Source organism: Mobula hypostoma, chromosome 7 (assembly GCF_963921235.1).
Source record: "Mobula hypostoma chromosome 7, sMobHyp1.1, whole genome shotgun sequence".
Classification (NCBI taxonomy): Eukaryota; Metazoa; Chordata; class Chondrichthyes; order Myliobatiformes; family Myliobatidae; genus Mobula; species Mobula hypostoma.
The window spans coordinates 110115334-110142553 of record NC_086103.1 but is presented as its reverse complement, the minus strand read 5'-3'; the positions used below and the strand labels follow the sequence as shown (position 1 = coordinate 110142553).

Sequence of the window (27220 nt, the reverse complement as noted above, 5' to 3'; positions counted from 1 at the left end):
CTTTAAAAAAGGAAGACATCTCCCTCGTTCTAGAAATACAAGGGATCACATTTTCTCCTGCCTGGACTGTGAATGATTAAACAATGTGTTCAATAAAGACATGAGAAGTACAACTGAAGTACAATTGTTTATGTGTTATTGGTTTATGCAGATTGTGTTTGCCTATTATTATGACTTAGATGGAGATCAGACCATATTTTATGAGAAATTAATGCAAAAAACATGATTGCAAAGAGGTCACAAACTTTTTCTTGCAACTGTAAATAGCTTGACTTTGTTCAAAGTGTTTCTTTTTACAACCTGAGCAAAAGCCTAGCTATACTTTCCATGTCATTGCCCAATTTATGAGAATTTTTTCACCAATACATATTTAACCTTTTACACGTCAACTGGTTCTATTAACCAACCTTCTGCACTCAAAGAATTTGAAGCCTTGTTTATGCAACATGTCTTTGTATTTGAGCTTCTTCAGTCCAAGTAAGATCTTAGACTGGGAATTTGGACTGCTGTCTGCCCACGGATCAAAACATTCTACCGCAATTTCTGGAACCCAGATACCAGAAGTAGTTAATTCCAGTTTCCTCTGAACTGTGTTCAGGCTCCCCTTATGACGGGTCACAAGTCTTTTTCAATAAGTTACACTTCAACTCCAATTTCAGCAATTTCTACACAAACATCTGAATCTCTCTGATCCTTCACAGTTACTTGATATTTAGAAAATACTTTTTTTTGCATGTATCACACCTGGTAGATTACAGTTTTACTTATTGAATTCCTGAATATTCCTTCATAACATTCAGCTCCCATCAAAACTATTTTCTGCAGCAAACAACACTGGAATCCTGGACAAGTATTTAACCAAATCACTGAAAACCATAAACTGCAGTTGTAGTTACATCCATGGAGGGCACCATTATTAGCAAAGGAGAAATAAATACTCATTCACCTGCTGATTAAATACTTAAGGAACACTCACAACACGCTGGAGGAACTCAGCAAGTCGGGCAGCACCCGTGGAGAAGATCGGTTGACATTTCAGGCCGAAAGCCTTCGCTGACAAAGGGTTCCGGCCCGAAACGTCGACTGATCTTTTCAACGGATGCTGCCCGACCTGCTGAGTTCCTCCAGCATGTTGTGAGTGTTGCTTTGACCCCAGCATCTGCAGATTATTTTGTGTTTACGATTAAATACTTAAAACATGAAAGGGAATCTTGGAACCAATTCACCAACTGTACTAATGAAGTACTGAACGAACATCCAATTACTCTTTGTTGGTCTTTAACTCTTGACTGGATGGTATTGTTCAGCTTCTACACATTTTAAGCTTGGACACGAGTGCACAATGTAGGAAGTAAAACTGTTTCCAACTGATTGCTCTCCCCTAGAAGAAATGCCAAATTTTCCTTTTGTTAAAAATACGATCTATAATGGATGTGTGACCTTCCAAGCACCTTATCAATCACTGTGTGTGTGTGTGTGTGTGTGTGTGTGTGTGTGTGTGTGTGTGTCTGCGGCGCGCAGGCGCACACACGTTTCTCCTCATCTCCTTCTACCTTAGGCCACAAACTTATCAATTATATATATACACACACACACACATATATATGCGGTGATTGATAAGTTCGTGGCCTAAGGTAGAAGGAGATGAGGAGAAACTTCAAACTTTCTGCATTCTCACTCAAACAGTTGAACTGCACATGCATGTAATGAGAGCTGTATAACTCATCTCCTTCTACCTTAGGCCACGAACTTATTAATCACCCCCACTGTGGACCACTTCTACAAAGATGCTCCATGACCACTGGACTAAGTGTGTACATGTAGGGGGGGACTATGTTGAAAAATAAATGTGTTAGGTTTTCTAAAATTGACTCCTTCCATCTTAGGCCACAGAGTGAGTGAGTGAGTGAGAGAGAGAGACACAGAGAGAGAGAGAGAGAGAGAGAGAGAGAGAGAGAGAGAGAGAGAGAGAGACAGAGAGAGAGTGAGAGAGAGAGAGAGTGAGAGAGAGAGAGTGAGAGAGAGTGAGAGTAAGAGAGAGAGAGAGAGAGAGTAAGAGAGTAAGCGAGTAAGAGAGTAAGAGAGTAAGATGGTAAGAGTAAGAGAGTAACAAAATCACACCATGATTTTTTTTTAAAAATAAGAACATTTAGACATTTTGTTGTATCTTCAAACCATTCTATTTCTTGTACCTTATTTTATTAATTGGATCTTCCTGCAGCTGAAAGTTCTGCAGGATCCATGCTGTGCGATAATCATGTTACAACACCTCTATCTCAGTCTAATGAGACAAACATTTTTTAAAATTTGAAGAGAGAAAAAGAATTATACAGTAATTTAGAGCTCCAGTTGCTTTCCCCACCTTCAGAAAAAGGACTGAAAAAAAAAATCAGAAAATTTACTTCAGACATATCCAGACATGTCACATTTCTATCAGTGATGCACAATGGAGAAGACATTAGATTTATGCTAATCAACTGCTGGGGAAATATTAACTACCATGGGTAAAAATTGCCCCAGAAAGCATACATGGATCATATTGGATGATTGTTCTCTTTTGCCATCATGAGAAATTTACAATATGATAATAATAGATGGAATGAACTTTGAAATATGCCTCGTTGGCTGCAGTTCCATCAATGCAAGAGTGTTGTAGACACTATATATTGTACATGACTGGTAAGGCACCACAGTGGATTTCTATAAATACATAGACTTCCACTCATAACCATAACGTTACAAGCAAGTGCAACTCATACATACGTTCCTAACGCTCAGGAACTGCTGAGCTCTTCGTATCTCTTCTGCATTGTATCTGTTTTCCAAGTAGCAAGGTTGGAGCTGGGGAACTAAGGACTCCCTTTAGTGTCACTAAAATCACTGTTACAAACATCTGCTCCAAACCAGAAGTCTACCATATTGTCATAAGGTGAGTTACAACACAGATGAATGTAGTCAATGTTCAGGTACAACATCAGGTCTGAAAGTTTGCCTCAATACAACTTTTTGAAAGCATTCAAAGTTGTTCCACCCTGCATCGTGCATCATCAGCAAGAGGTCTCAGTGCCTACAAAAAGGCCTTATGAAAAAAGGCAAGGAGAAAAGTGGAAAATTTGACACAATACATGGATATGCAAGGCTCAGAATACCGAAGATGCTTCTTGTACTTCGTCGTTTTGCTTGGACATTAGTCAGTTCTACCACTGATAGGTGGGCCAATGACCTTGTTTTAAGACACTAAGTTTTCACTTTGTTGCCCATCATCCTCAAAATTGCCCTTTGAATCTCTTGTCCTTAGGCATTAAGAACAATCAGAAATTGTTCCAAAAGGTGGGCATAAAAGAGTGGACAAGAAATGCAATTTTAACCAGCTGATGCGAACACCAAGAAATAAAACTATTCATGTCACACCAAACCTAAAGTTTCCTACTCCAGTGATTTGACCAGTTTACCAAGATGCAGTTGACTTCAAGGTTGAAGACTGAGGCATTTGAAATGCCAGAAAATGTGATAAATACATTGATCCCTGGGTGATCACAGCACCCAAGGTGCAGCTGGAGCATCTGTGGAGATGGACACACTTCAGTAGATTGCAGTGTGGATACCATAACACTGGTTGTGGAAGTGCACTCCTCCAATTATTCTGCCAAAGTGAATAAAGCCAGGATAACATACAAGTCATCCATTTTGCTGTACATCTAGTATTCTTTTTACATATACACTTCAAGAGTTCCACATCTCCATTCAATTGAACAGGGCTTCAAGGGCAGCACCCCAGGGTCTTCATTCTTCTCTTCAGTCATGAGCTACGTCCATTCCCACGCTGAGGGGCTCTAGGTACTGGCCCAGTTACCTTAACAGATTCATTCAAATATGTAAATAGAATCCGATAGTGCTTCCTCATGAACAATGAAGTCCCAGGACAAATTATTTTCATTACTTCTGGATAAGGATCTCATATTCAAGCAGAGTTCATGAGTAAAAAATGATTTGTTGAGATAAAAATAAACAGATGAAACAAATATTAGCTGGAATTTGGATGAAGGTGTACTCATCAAGAAATGGGTGGGGAGGGGTTATAAGAGTAAGATATGTAATCTTCCTATTTGCTCTGCCAACTACACCATCACAAAAACTCAACCCATGTTCTTCCACTGAGGTGAATTCCATGAACTCTTCTGGCAATTATGCGCTCCCTTCTCAAGCAAAGCAGGTGGATATCACGATAAGCAAATATAAAGAACACTGCATATGGTGAGAGACAACCAAATGTAAAATGAGTATCAGATATTACATAAACATTTGCTTGTGAATTGGAAAGGTTTGCTGGACAGGGGGTTAGGCAGGCCAGAAGAAATGGGATTTGGCTGGTGCTGTTGGCAGCGGTGAAAGGAGGAAACAGCATGTGAGCAAATCTGAGGTGGTGAAAGGTATCATCATTTGAGATGAAAAGTAATGTAGATATTGCTGGAAAAATGAGAGGGAGTCATAGGAGATGCTCAAACAAGGATGCATCCTGATGCAGTTAAGATATTTAAACATTTCTTTTATTTAATTCAGGCTTTCAGTACTACAATGCTGCTGCTGACCTTCAGTCATGGTGATCTAGTTCCATGACTGTGACAAGAATTGTCATCCTACGTTTGTAGAACATTGTATCTCATAACTTTATCAACCATGATTTTCAGGAAGCGCTACTGAAGGTCAACTTTCCACCTTTAGAACATATTTTCTCCCCCAATGTCACTCTGTCTATGGTTTACAATTCTTTCTCTAAAACGCCAATCATTTCACGGAAGTGCATAAAATGTCCCTATATCAAGTCAATAACTCCCTTTCCCCCCCCCCAATCTCCAAAATTAAAACTATTCAGCCTTCTCAACCAAACAACATAACAAAATGCAGGATGCTCTGAAAGAATTCTCTGCAGAAAAGCACTGCATTCCATTCCAAGTTCCTCTTCATGCTCAACAACCTGGTTTGCATTTTTCAGCAGATTCTACATTTACTTCAGAAGGAAATGACAGCAACACAAACTGAGCATGAGTTTTGCCTTTTTTGGTAAACACCAAGTATAGGGAGAAAAAAATCACCAATACCATAATTCAAATTTACTATCAGACATCTGACAAGCCCTCACAAGTACAAACTTCAGATGTGCATAATACTATGCATTTTCAAAAGAACAAAGACGAAATAAAAAATACAACAGGAATAATTGATGCTTACTTCTATTTTGTAATCAGTATACTAATAATTGAAAAAGTTCAAATTTGGTTAAGCTGCCAACTAAAAGTTTGGACACAACTATCATATTCTTCAATTAAAGGAGTACTTAAATCACTCAAAAGTTATACAGAATCCCAGCCACCACTTTAGTTTCCCCAGTGCTGTCATCTTCTAGAACCTAATATGACTGAATGCTGCAGTTTAATGTTATAATCTGAGTTACCAGCAGCTTGGCAATTAAGATATTCAATAATTGACATAGTATTAATGATACTCCTTAAAAAGTGAAAAACAGAGTGCTGTGTACTATTCTGAAGAACCTCATTAAAATTGAAAAGACCTGATAAATCAGTAACAAAAGATTAGATATTATCAGCCTTAGCAACTTGACAATTGTAGGAACAAGGAAATTAATAGTTTAAGTTTTAAAAACTGGCAAAAATGATTTTGGGGTATGAGAATGTAAAATGAGACAGGAACAAATATGAAAGTACACAGAAACATTCATACTGATTGGACATTCTTTGATATTCAACTAAAAATAAGTCAGAGGTAATTATTTTACCTACATCCTTGACATGTAAAAAGGAATGAAGTTTCATTAATTCTTACAGAACTATCACAGAGTTCAAGCATAGTAAGCAAAAATTTAAAATCACATTCATAGTTAATAGAGTGAAACAGAATGCTACTCTGACTGAAAAGTGTTAATGTTAACAGATTGTTTTGTATAAAAATAAAAATATTTCACATGTACAGTAAATCTTAATTCTGATTAATTCAGTGCCCAACTTTGCAGTTCTAGAATAATCACTGACCCTGAACTAGGTATTACATTGCTGCTGAGAACAAGCTTTCTTATTAATCTTAACCTGTTCTAATTTCAACCTCAAAATAAATGCAATAGCTTTCAATTTAAAATCACAATTTTACAATAAAACATTTGACTTATGAATTTTCACTTACATTATCTTTTGTATACCATAAATACTGAGTATAACTAATGGATGCGCACTGACAATAGCTTAAATGAACTGCACAAATTGATTGTGTTAATCACACTGAACATATAGTCCAAGCACAATTTCAAAAATGGAGACCATTCAAGGTAAAAGAAAAAGACAGGAACTCTTCAGTCAAATCAATGGAATGTTAAAATAATGGTTATTTTCTTTAAAGATTACAAGGACTTTCTATTTCAGTCAGATGTACCCTAAAATTTCTGGGCTTTTGAGAGTGGCCTTAAATGAACAGCTGCTCTGCAGCCACCAGAACATATCACAACAACAGACAGATTTCACTTACATCAGTTTGATCACTGAGCTTGTCTACCAGGAAGTCTGGAGTTCAACATAGTTTTTGTTCCAGGGTGCAGTTTGGGAGCTGCGATTCACTTCCTAAACTAGAAGCAGACAATGCTTGCTGAGTATTTGGAAAATTAGTATGTGCAATTCTAAAAGGATTACAATGGTTAGACCACATACAAGTAACTTTTAAGTAAACAAAACTTCCACAGACAATGTTTAATTGTTCCAAACAATGTCGTAGAGTACCAATAGCAGCAAACCTTTGCTTAATAAATATTTTCCAATTTAAGCTGGAACAAAGAAAAATCCTGAACTCCATTTCCTTCATAGCAAGGTTGAGGGTTTCTAACTCCCCTCCACCTATAATCCTCAATGAGCCAGCTAATTAATTTTCCAATATGGTCATTAGTTTGTTGGTTTGACTCTTTTGGGCAAAATGTGTACTGCAAAAACAAAATATCCAAACTATCATGTAAACAGACATTTGTGTTTCAATCATGGAAATGGAATATGTCAAAACTCCTCGGACAAGAAAGCAAATTTTACAAAGAAAAACCCACCAAGTGTGAGTGCTAAGTAAGCTTTTAGACTGGGCAAGACAGTTGAAGAGGATAGGGAAACACACTAGAATAAAAGAGAACGGAAAAAGTAGGGATAAAAATGAGGAAAAGGTATCTACAACAACCTAGTTAACAAATGAATGAACTGACTAAGGGTTTCAGGAAATAACTTCAGGCCTCAATCTATTGAAGTTGATAGAACTTTAAACTTTTTTTTAAAAGTTAAATTTACATTAGTTGTCCAAGTGATGTGTATTGACAAGCAAACATAAGCAATAGAAGAGAAATTGCAAGGAAACAGGAAAGGTTGTGACAAAATGTATAAAACTTTTATTGCAGAAATACATTTAATACATTTTTTCACTGTTTAAGATGCAAGTTTTTAAAGAGCATTCAAGTTGTGATCTGAAATTGGGTCATCTCAAAGGCTGCAATCGTCGGTGAACACTCCGATATGGTCGAGGACTAGGGATCCTTCACTCCAATAAGGCATTCTAAAATATGGTGAATAAAATAAAATGTTACCTGTTGTGGCTCATTTTGTTCAACTAGCTTACTGAATGAATCCAAAATGAAACTAGTTGCTCTCTGCTCAGTGTTACTCAGTTCCAAGTTTAAGCGAGAATGACTGGCAGATGTAACCTTGCCAGTTCCCACAATAAAAATAAAAATGTCCTTTAGAATATCCATCTCAATGCTAAAAAAAACCTTCCAAGCAGCAGAACACAAGCACAGAATTAAGTACAATTTTCAGGAAAGGTGAGAAACTCTGCAAGGTCAGATTCAGAAAGTAGAATACTTAAGTGCTACTTTCAGATGAACCAAATTGGAATCTAAAGCTGCTTCATTATAGCTCAAGCAACACACACAAAATGCTGGAGGAACTCAGCAGGCCAGGCAGCAGCTATGAGAAAAAGACAGTCCACATTTCAAGCCGAGAAAGGGTCTTGGCCCGAAACGTTGACTGTACTTTTTTCCCCCATAGATGCTGCCTAGCCTGCTGAGTTCTTCCAGCATTTTGTCTTGCTTGGATTTCCAGCATCTGCAGATTTTCTCTTGTTCATTATCGCTCAAAAGCTTTTAATGCAACTTGAACATGGCACTAATAGTTACAGAAGTTCTGATATGCAATAGTGAGCATTCATCTACCACCACCTCTCATCTTATCAATTTAGTTAAGAGATTACTTCTAATTCTTTATGAAAAGAACTGTTAACCCATAAAATTGTTTTCTTGAATCAGGAACATGATTTTTCACAAGGCAACTTTTAATAATGCATTACCACACCACTGCCGCAGAATAAAATATATAATGTGCATTGTATTTTCAGCTATACAAAACAAAAACAATGGTATGAGACACAACAATTAATTACATGTTCATGGTCTGAGGCACCACAGTTAATAACATGATCATGCATTTACCTGGTGAAATCACAGATGCAAGGATAAATAAAATGTAAGATGCTCAAACTACTCAGCTTGTCAAACAACTTGCTGGAGGGAGAAACAAATATTTGGAGTAATGACTTCTCACACCAGACTTGCTGAGTATTATGTTCTTATTTCAGATCTAAAGCATCTGAAGAATTTGTTTTTGGTTCTTTACTCAAATTATTCATGGAAAGTTGATGGAACACAAGGAGGCTATTATGGTCTATCACTTCAGCACTTATCAAAAGAACCTTTCTTTCAGTATTGGTCTATGTCCCTACCAAGTCCAAATACTTCTCTGAAAGAAATGCTTTGTGGGTTTCTGCTCCAAGTTTGTAAGCTCAAGTTCCTACTTTGCACAACCCTTATGCACCACTCCTGCTGCCACATCTGCCCTCCATCCATGTACAAATTACACAAATTCTATGCCATGCTTTTTGATCAATCTGGGTAAACGGGACCTTGCTACTTCATCTAGGTCCCTCTATCTTATTCACTTCACTTGAGCTTCTTCAAACCATTCCCCATTCCAAAGGAACAACTTCAGCTAATCTAAACTTTTGCTCAAAGTGACAATTTTTCCTGCCTGGCAACTATTGTTAGTGCAATTTCATCTTTTGTGTAATCTGTTGGCCCTTATAAGAAGTGAATGCCTAAGGCTTATGAATGCCAGATCATCCTGTACCATTTCAGTATTTTAAACCTGTACACAGTAAATGATTTAAGACATGACAGCATATGAAAATAAATTCTTACCTATGCAAACATTTCCTATCACTTCACTTACTAAAATAATTCCAGTCTCCCAAGTTCTGCATCACATTACTATCCTCTACACCCATGCTTCCATTGTATTTCCAAACTCACCACCCCCATCACCACAAACACACACTTTCAACCCAATGGCTACTGCATCCAATGATCAGCAACAAGATGCCACCAGCCATTTACTTTAATCCTCTCAGTATTTAATAGATGACTTTCTCTCCGGCAGACCAGTTAGCTTCTCCATTACCCCTGGGAGACCTGTCTACTCCCATTGAAACATTGGAAGATGCAGTAAATGCTTTTTTAACAGCTCTCTTCCCACTAGATAGAATTTCTCAAGGCTTTCCTTCTAATTCCAAATCAGTACAGGGACCTGCCTGTTCACAATGGATTTGATTGGTGACTACTTTGGATAACACTGTCACTCAGTCCACACATCTGACTCACAGCTTCTAATGCAATCCTTCATCCATTCCAACCCTCCCACCTCCAGTCTCCTAATGTACCAGCGAAAAATAAAATTAAGCTCAAGGATCAGTGTCATACCTTCCGAAGTGAGATATTACTTCCTCTGTACTCAGTATCAAGTTGAATTATTTCAAATAATTGCCATTTGCAGCATTTTTAGTTCAGATACACAGAATTCATTTGGTAGTTTTTGATAATGATTCTATTGCATTTACACGAGATTTAAATTTTATGTCACTTCTTTCATCTTGCATAGTTTTCTTTTTATGTCACCAAAGACAAACAAATATCTACAGATGTACAGTGGTGTTTCTAACTGGTTGCATCTCTGCTTGGGATGGATGCATCAGTGACTAGCATCCAGAGGCTACAGAGGGTTGTAGGCTCAGCTAGCTCCATCACAAACACAACCTTTCCCACCATCAAGGACGTCTTCAAAAAGGTGCTGCCTCATATACTATTCAAGACCCTCACCATCTGTGACATGACCTCTTCTCATTAATGCCACTGGAGAGGTAGTATAGGAGTCCGAACACCCACATCATCTTCCTCTCCACCAGCAGATTTCTGAAGGTCTGTGATAACTATCTTAACCCTTAACTGTTCCTCTTCTGAACTATTTTTTGTAACTTCTGGTGATTTGTGTCTTGCACTGTACTGATGCCACAGAACAAATTTCACAGCATATGTCAATGGTAATAAATCTGATTCTGAAGAGATCTATGATGTCTTCATTCCATTAAAGAACTTACCCTTTGTTTACTCCTTCCTTTTCCTCTTCCCTGCAGATAAAGCCTTTATTTTGCTTTACATTTTACCAGTTTTGATGAAAATATATCACAGATTACACCTGGTCTAAGTATTTATACCATTTTTATTTAATATTATGATAGTCAAGTCCCATTTTTTTCTCAGATTGAAAAATAACGTAACATTGATGCACAGTGGATGTCTTATAAAATTTAAGGGCAATTTAAAAATAAATTTGAATCCCCCTCAAGTGTTCCACAGTGTAATTCATGAGCATTGATACATGTCAAGGACAGAATCAATCCCAATGTTAATCGCCTATAATCAACCAGGCTGGCAATCTACATCATTAAGGCTCACACAAAAATGAAAAATCAGTAACAGGCACCAAATTTGGGAGAATATATCCAAAAAAAACTTTGCATGAAGTAAAATACATACAAGTATTTTTTTTTTTTAAATCAGCCTTGGTATGTAGTGCCTTGAAAAAGTATTCAGCCCCCATCCCTTGCTCCCACAACTGATTATTACAACTGGGCATTTGGATCAATTTAACTGAGAATTTTTATTTGAGTCACATGATCCTTTTTCAGAGTAGAGCCCAAAAAACAGGGAAAATTGTAAAGTATGAAAAACAAAAAAAAAATCAAAAACTGAAATGTCAGCAGTTCAAAGGTATTCCTCCCTCTTTGCTCAGTACTGAGTTGAACCACCTTTTGCAGCCAGTGGTCTTTTTTGGATAAGTCTCTATTAACTTTGCACAATGTGATGGAGCAAGATTTACCCATTTCTCCTTGAAAAATTGCTCAAGCTGTGCCAGGTTAGTTGGGGAGCAGCAGTGGACAGCTTAAGAGTTTGCCAGAGAGTTTCAATCAGGTCAAGATCAGGACTCTGACTGGACCCCTCAAGGACATCCAATTTTTTCATTTGAGGCCACTCCATGGTTGCCCTGGCAATATGCTATGGGCTGTCCTGGTGAAAGACAAGCTTCATCCCCAGGTTAAGCTTTCTGGCAGAGGCTAGCAGGTTTTTATCCAGGATCTCTGTATTTAGCAGCATGGGAATCCTGGATTTCCCATCCCTGCTGCTGAAAAGCATCCCAACAGCATGCTACCTTCACCATACTTTAAAGCAGGGATGGTGTTACCTGGATAATGCGTAGTATTAGATTTAGTCTCATCCAAAAACAAGACCCTCTTCCACATCTTCACTGTATCATCTAAGTGCGCCTTGCAAAGGCTTTATGAGCAAAGATCTTTTTTTTTGCCAGGGTTTCTTCCTTGCCACTCCTCCATAAATACCCTTTTTGTACAAGGCATTAGAGATTGTGGATCCATGAACTTCATCTCCAGTTGTAGCTACTGACTTCTGCAGCTCACTTAGAGTGATGATAACATCACAGTAGCCTCTCTTACAACTGCCATTCTTCTCTGACAAAGTTTAGAAGACGGCTTGACCTAGGCAGTGTGATGGTGGTTTCAAATTTTTTACATTTTTTTTTATATAGTGGACTACACTGAGCTCCAAGCTATGTTCAGTCCCTTTGAGATGGTGCTGTATCCTTCACCAGATTTGGACTTCTCTATTATCATTTCCCTGACTTGCCTTGATTGTTCTTTTGTCTTCATTGTGGTTTGGTCTGTTGAGTATCTACCATAGTGTTGGAACCTGACAGACAAAGGGAGCACTTATTCTTATGAATTTATTGAAAAAAGGTGATCCTCCAATTTTCTGCATCAACAAATTGGGTGAGTTAGTAATACATATATTGCACCTGGGGAAATTTTGCATATTAATTACAAAGGGCATGAATACTGTTTTAGCCTCAATTTTGGCTTTTAATTTTTAGTTAACTGTTGACAGATTTTGGAATTCTTTAGATTTAACACATTGCACAATGTTTTATAGTTAACTCAAAAAGTCCTACTTCATTATATTTTAAATTTAGAAAATGAGACAGTAAAATGTGAAAATAGTTGTGGGGGCTGAATACCTTTTTCAAAGCACTGTATAGCGATGCACAAATGTTTGTTAATATAAGTAAATAACCACTGAATATTTCTCAAATTGAGAAATATTTATTAAGTGGCTGCTTGCTAATGTGGACAGTTGTTTTCCTTTAACCTAAGAATTATTAATTTATTTTAAATCAGCCAATACTCACATGCCAAAGAGAAAATGAAAGCTTTCAGACTCAAGACAGTAAGCTGTTCATAGGGGTAAGATTTAAAACGTAACAGTTTAAGAGGATGAGAACTTTTGTTTCCAGAGAGATTTGATTAGTGGAGGTAAAGCTTTTCAAAGTCCTGGGCTTCCCCAATTAAAAGTCTTATTTTGCTCAATTAAAGCACCATAGAAACATGCAACTTTTAGTATGTTATTAAAACTAATAAGCATAAATGCGATTCCCACTCATGAACAGTAAAAGTCTCTGCTAAAATAACATTTTTTTAAAATGGTAAAGAAGTTTGTATTCAGAGGTAAATGGGTGCCCCTATCAACAAAGCAAAAGTTGACAGTTATAGCAAGCAATTAGGAAGGCAAATAATGTTGGAATTTACTGCAAGGGGACTGGTGCACAAGGCCTTACAGTTATTTCCAAACATGTTTCCAATGCTGCACTTCAAAGAGATTCACTATAAAGACGGGAAAAAATAGTCATTTATGTAATTGTGTCCTCCTGTTGCAATGTTGCCACATCCTTCTCTGGGGGAAGTAAATCATCTTCTATGAAAATAAAGACTTTAGTGATGACTTTCCAAAATCAAAGTGCCCAATTTTTGGTTTGTGTACAGGAGGAATCAGACTTGGCTTACAAACAATGCAATGAAGAATTTTATTGATAAGATTATTTATCCATCTTAAAGCAGTGATCACACTTTAAAGCACGTTTCTTAAAGTTATGATAGACACTGCAGAGGGTCTTTTTCTTTCTTTCCTTCCTCCAGCTCCTCCTCTTGACTGCCTTCTCAAAAACAAAGAATCCCTACACTTTCTTTCACGTTAAATTCTTCTGCTATGCAAAACAGGAGATCACAGCACAACTCAGTCACTTTGGCACGAGTAGTTTTGACAAAAGTTTAAATAAATTTATTATTAAGACATTTATACGTGCTTTGTATATGCAGATGCCAAAAACAAATTGTTATATCTCCAGAAACTCAATGGCTGATAGGTGTGAAGTTGCAAGTTCTGTTGCACTTCACTGTTTCAATTCATGAACCAAGTTTGAAGAGGGAATAATTTGAATCAAATGAGCCACTTCTCAGATGACCTGCCTGGAACAAGCAGTTCTGGAATTTCGAATGCTGTAACATTAAGACATAGGGGTACCTTCCATCTAATCCACAGCTGCAACACTGATAAATAAATACACTTGTAAATTGTACAAGCTCTACTGCTGCAGCTCAGATTTTGAAGCTCATCTGTAATTAATGAAAAGGTATCCTCTCAGTGGCTTTTGTCAGCATCAGCAAAATTTAAGCATGTCAGTACTTGTTTCTTATGAGAAACTACAGAAGTTCAATTGTTAAATCAGACAGAATGTTTTTGTTTATTAATGTAAATCCTACTCAAATTGTCACTCAGTAGTATTAGCAAAAATGTACTGTTCATCGCGATTCCCTTCACAGTCAAAAAATTACAGGGTCTGGGACCAGCACCATCAGAAACACTCTTCTTGGACTATAGTTTCTGCTTCTTCCCAGCTTTCTTTACCATTAACATCAATTTTGATAAAAGCAAAAAGTTACAAAACAATTTCAAGGATCGAAAAATCTTGAGGTCAAGATTGCTTCCATTCAACCTTTTACAGAGATGACAATTGGTCATGTAGTTATTCTCTTAGATTATCAATACACTGTGCTCAAACATGGTAAAAAGAATTTATCAAATAATAGATAAAAAGATGAAAATAGGACAAACATTGTTTATGTGAAGCCATGTCTTAGAATGCAAAAATAAAATCCACTAAGATGAAATACAAGTTCTAAAATTGGGATCCAGAAGTTTAATATCTTCAGTGATGAGGAAAAGTAGACTTCATCATAGTCCAAGTACTTAAACATCTCCCAAAAAGGAGTAACATAGTACAGCACTTGCTCAGTAAATCAAGAGCAGCTCAGTGATCATCATGGAATACCAGCGACTCACTCAGTGGCAAGAAGAAAACCAATGGAGCCAGTCAAAGCTTGCACCTAAATTATATTCAGATCACTTGAATGAAAGAGGCGCAGAAGGGTTCCAATAATCAATTTCCATAAGTATAATAATTAGGCCAATGCAAATCTGGGCCCAAAAGATATTGCATTTACAAAGGAAACAAACTAAAAATGCCATTCAAGAATAAAACTCATGCTCTTCATTATTTGCCTTTTCCAATTATCTCAGTTGATTCATTGCTTATTTTCTTTCATTTTCCTTTGTTGAGATTGACTTTCCTTCTCATCCCACTCAACTTATACCTCCTAAAATTTATTCTAACACACCCACTGCACCAACCTCAAAAGTTATCCTTATGGCATTCTTCTGCCTTTGTTGTTTTTAAAAGTATTATCTATTACTGTATGTTTGCAGTACCAGAAACAATTATTATTTTGTTACTTCAAAGCCAAAAGGTGATAAGGGATTAAAGGAACATTGCAATGAGAAGGAGCTAATCTATAACAAGGATCCTATACATGCCAAAGATAGATCATGAATGATCCAAATGAATAATGGCATGAAAAGGCAATAAACGTTTTTATTTTTTAAAAAGCCAACAGTACTTTTCTACCAATAACAGAGATTAACAGAGGTCGTGAACATAGAATTGTTTATAATTTGCTAGCATCCATACTCAGGCCTCATGTAACAGTAATTTATTTTAACTGAGATCGCAATTTTGAAAACCCAAAATGAATTACAAGACGTCCACTTAAAAACAAAACAAAACTCAATTCTATGGATAACAGAGCACCAGAGGGGGGAAAAAGAAAATCACACCAGTAAATACAGAATACATAAAGAATGAAAGGTGTACCCACCCAGAATTCCTCCTGAAGTGGTTTAATATTACTTAGAAGTACTTCCTCATAGTTTCCATAGCCGCTGAACACAACAACTGCTGTCACTCCTGAAGGATGAAGTGCCTTGATGATGGCACGATAAAACTAAAAAAGGGAAAAAGATCAATAAAAATGAAATTTTGGCTAAACAACAGTGTAGTAGTGCAGCATACACACAGCATTATAAAGCATTTCAGACTTCTATGTTGCTCTTTAGGCCCCAACTTTAATAAAAATATAGAATGGTAACCCAAATCGGATCACACTGGGATCTTCAGATCGATCTGAGATCAATACTATTTACCTCAAAATACAAATGCACAAGAACTCCAAAAAATATTGAACAGGCCACCTAGACCTTCAAGCCCATCCATTATGGTTGAAGTATTCAAGGTCTGACCTTCTCTGCCGTACCGATGTTCCAGTCTTCAATTTTGCAAAGTGCATTTGCCACCTCTTTGAATACCTTAATACTACAATATTCTACCCAGTATGACAAAAAATTCCCGCACCTCACTTTTAAGTATCTCAAGGAACTCAAAAATTAACTTTATTTGCCATGAATATTTACATAGACAGTGTATTCCAGTTAACTTGCTTAACACTAGCTCATTTTGGCCCAGTTTAGTGGTTGCCCCAATTATCCAAAGTTTCATGGAACAGTTTAAAAAAAGAACGAAAAAGACAAATAAGTTTAAATGACTAACAAATTATGTATTTAAACCAAATACAGAACAAATCAGAACACTAACAATACCACTGCAGTACTATAAAACTAGTTCCTAATCGTTATTGATGGAGCAATTTGTCCAGTGTATGCTGCCATGTTCTTTTGATTGACTGTAAATAAACAAAATCAGTGTAGATGATGGACTGCCTTCATACAATGCTTCTGATGATTGCATCCTCCAAATCTTCATTTTCATTGCAACATTCAAGATGATTGCAGGTATCTTCAAGTACTTCATAGTTCCCAACTTGAAGTAGTAAAATAGTTTCATTTTCAATCCTGGTTGTTTCTGAAATCTCCAACCCTGAATGCTGAAACCACAGTGAATTGTCTAACTGCCTATTTCTCACCAACTATCAATGACAAAATGCACTGCTTTTAAAACACAAACACACATAACTGACAGAGTTTAAAAGCTATTCGCTCTAAGCACGAAGCAGTGTAGAACAGCTGCACAACTGACACTAGTTAGAAAATGGCAACAGTCTCCTGCCCCAATTAAGTGCACAGAGTATCCCAAAAAAAGGGAATTTTGGCCACTTTTTTCCAATTAGTTTTTGTTCTTTAAGAGTTGGCCCAAATAAGCAGCTGCCCCGATTAACCAATGTCCTAAATGAACCAAAATCCACTGTATATAAATATATACATAAATTTAAGTCCAGATTAAGTCCAGATATGGAATAAAATCTACATAAATGGCAGCACCAATTTACAATGTAAACATTATAAAAATTAGTTTAAAATGTTTATAGTGCAGCGACTGAGATAACAGATAACGGGGTATGAGGGCATAACAGGAATGGTTGATTTTTTTTTAAATGGCATTACGCTTTTGTTTTAATAGCCCTATAAGAAGGGAACTTTTGGAAAAAGCAGATTGTTAGGTGGGTAATATCTGCAAAGATTTTTCCTGCCCACTTCTTTGCCCTGGACATACACAAGTCCTGTAGTGATGGTATTCTGTAGTCAATGATTTTTTTTTCCTGCTGACCCGACAGTTTGCTTGTATATCGTGATGAGGATGTTGCACCAGAATGGCTGATCTGAGGGTGCTCTCTATGATAACAGTGCTGAATTGCACCGGTATGTTCCCCACCCACTTAAAACAACATCCTCTGATTCCAAGTTCTAACCTACTTAGTCAATTAATATCCTGTTGCAAAGGATGAGCCCAAACCAAAGAGGATAATTTCACATCATTGAAATGTCCCCACATGGGAACATACGGACTCTTCATCTCAAGTTCTCAATATCTGTTGCTTATTATTTATTTCTTTTTGCTTTACAGTTTGTCTCTTTTGCACACTGATTGAACACTCAATTTGATGCAGTCTTTTTCATTTATTCTATTATGGATTTATTGAGCACACCCACAAGAAAATAGATCTCAGGGTTGTATACAGTGACACACGTGTACCTTAATATATTAACTTTGAACTTTCAGAAATTCAAACCTCGCAAATTATAAGTGATCAGTACATTTAAACACATTAGAAACACAGTTCAATAATTCATATTATTGCCATCCACTAGTCTCGTGAGACCATGGATTTGCACCTTGGAAAGTTTCCAGGGCGCAGGTCTGGGCAAGGAAGATCAGCAGTTGCCCATGCTGCAAGTCTCCCCTCTCCACGCTACTGATGTTGTCCAAGGGAAGGGCACGAGGGCCGATACAGCCTGGCACTGGTGTCATCGCAGAGCAATGTGTGGTTAAAAGCCTTGCTCAAGGACACAACACGTTGCCTCAGCTGAGGCTTGAACCAGCGACCTTCAGATCACTAGACCGACGCCTTAACCACTTGGCCACGCACCAACAACAATTCATTGTATATCTTGGCCATCCAGAGGTATTAGAGAGAGTTAAAGGCTCCACATTTTAAGTAAAAATAAATACTTTCAATGATCAAGCACTGCACAAGTTAAATATGTGTATATTGTTTGTTAGTACTACTCTTCAAACTAAAAGGGTTTCTGAAAGCACCTGGTTTGCTCTTCAATAATTAAGCTTCTAAAGTTACTTCATCTAAGCTTTTGTCTCTCTTAGAAGGGAAATTACAAACAATGTGTTTAAGGTAAAACTCTTCACCTTTCATGCATCTTACTCTGCTTCACGTGCAATATTTTGTCATAGAGTCCTACAATATATTGAGTGCATCTGAACCACTGAATGAAGGGGAAAAGAGGATAAACTGATAAACAAACATGCAGGAGATAGAGGAAGAGGTTACACCTTCCATTCATGAACAAAAATGATACAATTCTCAGCTGTTTCTCAAATGCCACACTTTGTGAAACAATGTTGTTTCAGAACTGTGACCATTAATAAAAGTATCAGTAAATCACATTTTGGGCAGACCTACTTCTAGCTAATGTATATATTTATGCCCAGCTTTCAGAGGAAAAACAAATTCATGGAGGTTTCATTAACAATAGGAGAGAATTTATGTTCCGTCAAAAACTAACATGATGTGAAGCCAGATTAACCAAACAGGATAGAACAATGAGAAAATCGTTTCTTAAGGTTCTTGATAAAAATACATTATCACTGTCCTTCTGAGAGGCGTGGAAATAACCAAAATTTAGTTAGACTGATGTAAAAAGCAAACTAGGTGTAAAACTATAGACTTGAAAAATACAGCTGAGGATTAAGACCTTTGGCCAATGATGTTGATGCCAAATTAAACTAAAACCACCTACTTGCACATAATCCATATCTCTCCATTTCCTGCATGTTCATGTAATTGCCTCAAACTTGTCATGCCTGCTTACACCACTGCCAACACCAAAAAAAAAATCTGATCCCACACATCTCCTTTACATTTACCCATTCTCAGCTTAAAACTACACCATTGCGTATTTGACATCATTATCTTGGAAAAAAGACCTTTATTTATGTTTTTTTTCCTCAGTTTCCCACACAATATAAAACAATTCAAGTTTGACTAACCTTTCTGATACTTTCCAATCCAGGCAGCATCCTGGTGACCACTCTTACACCTTCTCCAAAGCCTTCCTGTTAACGGACAGCTTTAGAGAAGGTGGAAACTAGACCAAAAGTAGACAGAATACTCCAAATATGGCTTGACCAAAGTTTAATGCAACATGACGACTCAGAGCCCCAGAAAAATGAAGCATGACAGCATCTCTACTTCCTCAGGAGTCTGTGGAGATTCAGCATGTCATCAAAGCCTGGGCAAACTTCAATAGATGTATGGTAAAAGATGTGCTGACTAGCTGCATTACGGCCTGGCATGGGAACACCAATGCTTTTGAGTGGAAAATCCTCAGAAAGTAGTGGATTCAGCCCAGTACATCACAGGTAATATCCTCCCAATCATTGAGCACATCTAACTGAAACGTTGCTGTAGGAAAGCGGCATCCATCATCAAAGATCCTCACTACCCAGGGCATGCTCTTTTCTCACTGCTGCCAACAGGTAGAAAATACAAGAGCCTCAGGACTCACCACCAGGTTCAAGAACAGTTACTCCCGGCTCAGCCATCAGCCTCTTGAACAAACTACACTCATTCTATTTCAGGTGTTTTCCACAAACAATCAGTCTCACTTCATCTTGTTATTTTATTTCATGCTCTTATTGATTGCCATTTATTTATATTTGCATTTGCACAGTTTGTTGTTCATTGATCCTGTTTACAGTTACTGTTCTATAGATTTGCTAAGTATGCCCACAGGAAAAACAATTGCACGGTTGTATGTGGTGACATGTATGTACTCTGATATAAAAAAAATTAATTTGAACTTTGAACTACTCTGGTCTGTGGTGGAACAACTTTGCAGAAATAAAAAATTGACTTTTTTTGCATGTATTTAATTATGCTATTTTTGACTAAGGGAATGCTTATTATGATCCTGAGCACCCAGAATGGGTACATTTCCATTTCTTTGTACTCTTCACTAAGAGAAGCAGAAAACATTTATATCTGAAAAAAACAACAAACCATATCAATTAAGCAAACATCATGCCAACCAATCCTACCTTGTTATCTTCCCAGTAGAGAGCTAGACAATGATCTCCTGGTCTCCAATCACTCAGTGTTTTAGTTGACAGTACAGAAGCAGAGTTCTCCATTTCATAAGGCTTTCCCCATGTTCTTTCCCGCTTAATTGGTCCAGTTCTTTTCTTTGACACTGAATCATAAATTCCATTATTGCTTGAATATTCAGCAAGCTTTGACTGGACAGATTCTGTGGATTTTATAGGTCCTGTTCTTTTTCTCAGAAAGGGATCTATTTGGCCATTCGATGTATTATATGCACCAATAATCTGCGCACTGTACTTGTCATCAATGTGAAAATTGAAGTCCTTTTCATTATTCACATTTCTAGAGATTCCACTACCTATTATTTGCGAAAGTTCCATGGCTTTCTGCTCATTGTAAATACTATAATTATGTCGCTGGTTTTCAAATTTTGCTCTTTGTTGAGTATTGTTTTCCAGTTTATCTTTTTGACTCAGGCCGCCTTTAAATTCCATTGAATTTGGACCATCTCCAAATTTACTTGTTGTGTTATCTCCCTTACTCTTTCGAGTTGTTTCATTATCCAAGTGAACGACTTGTTGTCCTTGCGCTGCATAATGCCTGCCACCTCTTCTTCCATCATCTGTCCAGTTACTGCATCCCGAAGAGGTCTGTCTATCAGGACCTCTGCCCTTTGGCGGCCCACAGTTCTCAGAGGCTTGCCTTGCCAATATATTCTCCCTTTGAAAACGAGGTGGTCTGTCATGTTTCTGCGGTCGATCATTATTCCAGGGTGTATTCTTCTGCTGATAGCCCTTCACAGCAATATCTTTATCAGCACCCGAATGGTGTGGAGGCTCCAGTTTTGACTCTACAAAAATAGACAGCAGAGCATAACTGAAGCACACTTTTTAACCTTCGCTCATATTAACACTGTATAAACAATCAATGTGGATAAACACGATTCACAACATCTGCAGGGTTTTAAGACTCTTTTCCTCCATCCATTGCCAAAACTATGCGATGGAGGTAATAAAATTACACATATTTTATGTATAAAGAGATTGAGATAGAAATTCAGCTGGGTCAACTGTGCTGACGTGCACATTGGAATAGTATCTGCTCCACCTCTTCTTCAACCACAACATTCTATTCTATAGATCCCTTACATCATCTTTAAACATTGCGCACTTTCATGCCTACCCAAGCTCATATAATTAAACTTTTCCCTTCAATGACAAGCACTTAACTGCTGAAAACACGTGACTGATTTCTGCAGCAACGTAAAGCAGTAACAATATGGCAATGGAAGGCTCAAAATTCAGTATTCCAACTCTCACCAGCTTTCCAATATTTAAAATACGAGGAACTGATAGGAGAAGACAGGAGGGGGAAGGGGTGGAGCTAAGAGCTGGAAAGTTGATTGGCAGAAGGGATACGAGGCTGGAGAAGGGAGACAACTGCTCTCACCCCATCCTCCCGCCAGCCCATTAAGAATAGGGTTCCCCTTGTCCTCACCTACCACCCCACCAGCCTCCGGGTCCAACATATAATTCTCCGTAACTTCCGCAACCTCCAGCAGGATCCCACCACTAAGCACATCTTTCTGCTTTCCGCAAGGATCGCTCCCTACGTGACTCCCTTGTCCATTTGTCCCCCCCATCCCTTCCCACCGATCTCCCTCCCAGCACTTATCCTTGTAAGCGGAACAAGTGCTACACTTCCTCCCTCACCACCATTCAGGACTCCAGACAGTCCTTCCAGGTGAGGCGACATTTCACCTGTGAGTCGGCTGGGGTGATATACTGCGTCCGGTGCTCCCAATGCGGCCTTCTATATATTGGCGAGACCCAACGCAGGCTGGGAGACGGTTTCGCTGAACTCCTATGCTCTGTCTGCCAGAGAAAGCAGCATCTCCCAGTGGCCACACATTTTAATTCCACGTCCCATTCCCATTCTGATATGTCTATCAACGGCCCCCTCTACTGTCAAGATGAAGCCACACTCAGGTTGGAGGAAGAACACCTTATATTCGGTCTGGGTAGCCTCCAACCTGATGGCATGAACACTGACTTCTCTAACTTCCGTTAATGCCCCACCTCCCCTTCGTACCCCATTGTGGGGAGGAGAGGAGAAGATGAGATGGTGGCGTGACACAGCCGCTCCGAATGATATTGTATTTGTGAAGTAGTTTGCCATGCACAATCCTGATTTTGATGAAGACAGACGTGGAGAAGCACGGAGGAACATCTGAAGTGCCTGCTTCGCTGCTGCTGCTTCTGTGCGGTCAAGAATCTCCGGAAGGGAAGGCCCCAAATCCTCAGCTGTGCCTATTGCCTGTTGCCGGGGCCGAGGTCAAAGCACTCGGCAGAGATGGTGCTCGGTGTCAGAGGTGCAAAGTTTTCGGATAGACTCAGTGTCGGACTGTGGTCGGGGTGCTTCCAGGATGCTGCATTGGCAAGTTTGCGGTGCTGGAAGCTCATAGAAGGGAGTTTCTCCCTTCAACCGTCTGTGTGAGATGATGGGACTTTCGAGAGACTTTGAGACTTTTTTTTTAACGTGCCATGGTCTGTTCTTCATCAAATTACGGTATTGCTTTGCACTGTTGTAACTATATGTTATAACTGACCATGTTGGACAATGTCTCCCATCCACTACATAATGTACTGGGTGGGCACAGGAATACATTCAGCCAGAGACTCATTCCACCGAGATGCAGCACTGAGCGTCATAGGAAGTCATTCCTGCCTGTGGCCATCAAACTTTACAACTCCTCCCTTGGAGGGTCAGACACCCTGAGCCAATAGGCTGGTCCTGGACTTATTTCATAATTTACTGGCATAATTTACATATTACTATTTAACTATTTATGGTTCTATTACTATATATTATTTATGGAGCAACTGTAACGAAAAACAATTTGCCCCAGGATTAATAAAATATGATTACTACTACCGCTACTACTACTATGTGGTTCTTGTCAGTTTTTTTTAGTCTTGGTTTGTCTTGTGTTTCTGGAGGAATAAATTGTATCATTTCTTAATGCATGCATTACTAAATGACAATAAAAGAGGACTATGTGTCCTCATAATCTAATCTAATCCCTTATTTATTTTATTATTTTTTCTTTTCCCTTTTTTTCCCCTCTCTTTTCTCCCTCTGTCCCTCTCACTATAACTCCTTGCCCAACCTCTGTGCTTCCCCTCACTTTCTTTCTCCCTAGGCCTCCCGTCCCATGATCCTCTCCCTTCTTCAGCCTTGCATCCCTTCTGCCAATCAACTTTCCAGCTCTTAGCTCCATCCCTCCCACTTCTGTCTTCTCCTATCATTTCCAATCTCCCTCTCCCCCTTTCAAATCTCTTACTATCTCTTCTTTCAGTTCGTCCTGACAAAGGGTCTCGGCCCGAAACGTCGACTGTACCTCTTTCGATAGATGCTGCCTGGCCTGCTGCATTCACCGGCATTTTTTGCCTGTGTAGCATGTTACCTTAACAAGGTTAAAAAGGATCACAAATGATGAGAGACTTTTCAAGAAAGAATGAGTTTGGATATCAACAACTTTTAAACATATTAGAAAAAGCCAAAACTTTATTAGGAGACACAGAGAACAACACCACCACTGTTCCTGATAAAATTTCATGTGACAAGGAGGCATACAAGGGTGAGATAATTCGGCTGGTTGAGAGGTGTCACAACAAACTTGGAACTCAATGTCAGCAAGACCAACGACCTCATTGTAGACTTCAGGAAGAGGAAGTTGGAGAACACACATCAGTCCCCACTGAAGGGTCAGAAGTGCTGATAAAGTATGTAAAGGGTTAACATGGTCAGTTAAACATATGAGGCTGTTTTTCTGAACGAAACTGCTGATGATCAACAGATGTACTAAGCAATATTTCTTCTCGAAGTTAGCCAGCTAGTTTTTTTTCAGGGTCCTTGTCCTTGTGCGGTCATGCAGAGACAAAACAGCTCCAGTCTGTTTTGTGTATGTGAGCCATTATGCCTATTCTGTCATTTGTCTTTCGGGACTGTCATGTAGTAGATAAGTTTGGCTCCAGCCTGTCTTGTGTGGGGGTATCTGAATGACTATATCCATTCTGTAAGGGGAATTGTGAGTTAGTTGGTGGAGCGGGCAGGAACAGTCACAGACTGTTCCTGTTTGAGCGACTGAGTAAGCCCCGGGTGCTTTGAATACAGAGTTTGTACTTATACGGTCTCTGAGTGACTTTATCCGGATTTGACTTGCACATTGGAAAGGGTGAGCAACTTCAAGTTGCTGAACATCAACCTTTCAAACGATCTATCCTGGGCCCAATAGAATGATCCAGAGTCCCACAGATTTCTAGAGATGTACAGGTTTCCCCCGCTATCCGAATGTACAGTGTTCCTATGAAACTGTTCGTAAACCAAAATGGCGTAAAGCGAAGCAATTACCATTAATTTACATGGGGAAATTTTTTGAGCGTTCCCAGACCCAAAAAATAACCTACCAAATCATACCAAGTAGCACATAAAACCTAAAATAATGCTAACATATAGTAAAAGCAGGAATGATATGATAAATACACAGCCTATATAAAGTAGAAATAATGTATGTACAGTGTAGTTTCACTTAACAGAATCGGGAAGTTTGAGCTAAAAATCGATCTGTCAAAAAAAAATCAGCACGTACACGCATTCGCACGTTCACGTACTCGCACACACCTGCCCGTGCAAGGCTTCATGGTCATGGTAGTCTTTCTCGGGGTAAACACAAGTTTAAAGCGAGCGTCTTTTTTCGTAAAAGCAAAAATCCTCTTTCAGTTAACAAAAGCAGGTACTAATGTAGGTCTTTCATAAAAGCGAAATGCCGTAAGGAGAACGTTCGGAAAGCGGGGGACACCTGTACTGTGGAAAGCATTAACAGTTTGCATCATAGCCTGGTGTTGGCCAGAAAGAACTACAATAAAATAAGCAAACAGGAATGAGGTAATGGCAGTGGAAGCAGACAAAGTAGAAGTCTGTGCTCTTGCCATGTGGCTACAGGTATGGAGGCAGCCATCTTATGAGACTGTCCTTGCATCCACCATTCTGTGAACTGGTTCTTGCTCAGAGAAGGTTAATCAGCAATTGAACCTGAACACAATGCTTTCTGCTGATGTGCTAAACCTGAGACCACTCTCAGACAAGAAGTTTTTATTAGTAAAATGGCAGAGTTGCAGAAGGAACAACCCGTGTTCTTTCTGGGCCCAGTGCTTGGCTAACTCGGATGGACTGGCTTGAACCAGTCAGTGTTGGAAAGAACAAAAGGAATATCCAGGGCACAAGGCTAGAGGAACAAGTCATAAAACAATACTGCTTGCAGCCTTGGGCCACATTCAACGAGAAGCTTACACAGGTCAGTCAGGTGAACTTGAGCCAATACAATTGAAACAGTTACAATTGAAAGAGTTAATTGGATAAGGAAAAGAATTGGAATGGACTATTTCAGGAGCACAGGTAGCAACAACTTTGTGGAGACCAACCATCACAGAAGTAGATGGCCCCACATCAGAAATGTGGAGATTACAACAGCATCAGTATTACATTGTTTCAGAATTCAACAAGGAAAAGGACCTTGGCAATGGTGGGGATGACTTATAATAAACTGAAACACTTGATCGTATAGACATTAAGAGAGAGGATGTGCTGGAGCTTCTGAAAAGCATTAAGTTCAATAAGTCACCAAGACTGGACGAGGTATACCGCAGGCTACCGTGGGAAGCAAGAGAGGAGATTGCTGGACCTCTGGTGATGACCTTTGCACCATCTATAGGGACGGGAGAAGCACCAGAGGACTGGAGGGTTGATAATGTTGATCTCTTATTCAAAAAAGGGAGTAGTGATAAATCAGAAAATTATAGACTTTACTTCAGTGATGGGCAAGTTGTTGGAAAAGATCGTGAGAGGCAGGATTTATGAGCATTTGGAGAGGCAATCTGATTAGGGATAGTCAGCATGGCTTCGTCAAGGGCAGGTCCTGCCTTGCGAGACTGACTGAATTCTTTGAGGATGTAACAAAAGACATAGTGTATATGGATTTTAGGAAGGCATTTGATAAGGTTCCCCATGCAAGGCTCATTCAGAAAGAGGCATAGGATCAAAGGAGAGCTTGCTTTGTAGATCCAGAATTGGCTTGCCCACGGAGGCAAAGGGTAGTTGTAGATGGTTTGTATTCCACATGGAGGTTGGCGACCAGTGGTTCCAGTGAGGATCTGTTTTGGGACCCCTCCCCCAACCCTTAGTGATTTTTATAAATGACCTGGAAGTAGAAGGGTGGGTTAGTAAGTTTGCTGATGACACAAAGGTTGGGGATGTTGCGGATAGTCCAGAGGGTTGTCAGAGATTACAGCGGGACATTGTTAGGATGCAGAACTGGGCTGAGAAGTGGCAGATGGAGTTCAAGCCAGGTAAGTGTGAGGTGGCTCATTTTGGTAGGTCAAACATAATGGCAGAATATAGTATTAATGGTAAGACTCTTGGCAGTGTGGAGGTTCAGAGGGATCTTGGGGTCTGAGTCCATAGGACACTTAAAGCTGCTGCACAGGTTGACTCTGTGGTTAAGAAGACATACGGTGCATTGGCCTTCATAAACTGTGGGAGTGAGTTTAAGAGCCCAGAGGTAACATTGCAGCTATTTAGGACCCTGGTCAGACCCCACATGGAGTACTGCGCTCCGTTCTGGTCACCTCACTACAGGAAGGATGTGGAAGGTATAGAAAGGGTGCAGAGGAGATTTACACGATGTTGCCTGGATTGGAGAGAGTGCCTTATCAGAAAAAGTTGAGTAAACTTGGCCTTTTCCCCTTGGAGCAATAGAGGATGAAGGTGACCTGATAGCAGTGTATAAGATTATGAGAGGCATTGATCGCGTAAGATAACCAGAGGCTTCTTCCCATGGCTGGGATGGTTAACACGAGGGGCAGTTTTA

The 27220-nt window shown here is 38.9% G+C and overlaps 1 protein-coding gene across 3 annotated transcripts in view; it reads right to left on the bottom strand.

The window, feature by feature from the left end:
• Positions 1–27220, bottom strand: part of tdrd3 (tudor domain containing 3) — a 98504-nt gene that overhangs the window by 5774 nt on the left and 65510 nt on the right. The window contains exons 11-13 of one of the 3 annotated variants that reach the window (XR_010018676.1): positions 20289–21142; positions 15541–15666; positions 6535–6631 (exon numbers count right to left, since the gene is read on the bottom strand). Coding sequence is in view for 2 of the 3 variants with exons in the window: in XM_063053766.1 (XP_062909836.1) it covers positions 7573–7590; positions 15541–15666; positions 20289–21142 (998 nt within the window). In the remaining variant the exon portion in view is untranslated. Of the gene's footprint in view, positions 1–6534; positions 6632–7411; positions 7591–15540; positions 15667–20288; positions 21143–27220 lie in introns of those variants that run through there. The other 2 variants (XM_063053766.1, XM_063053765.1) reach the window with 2 other exon arrangements.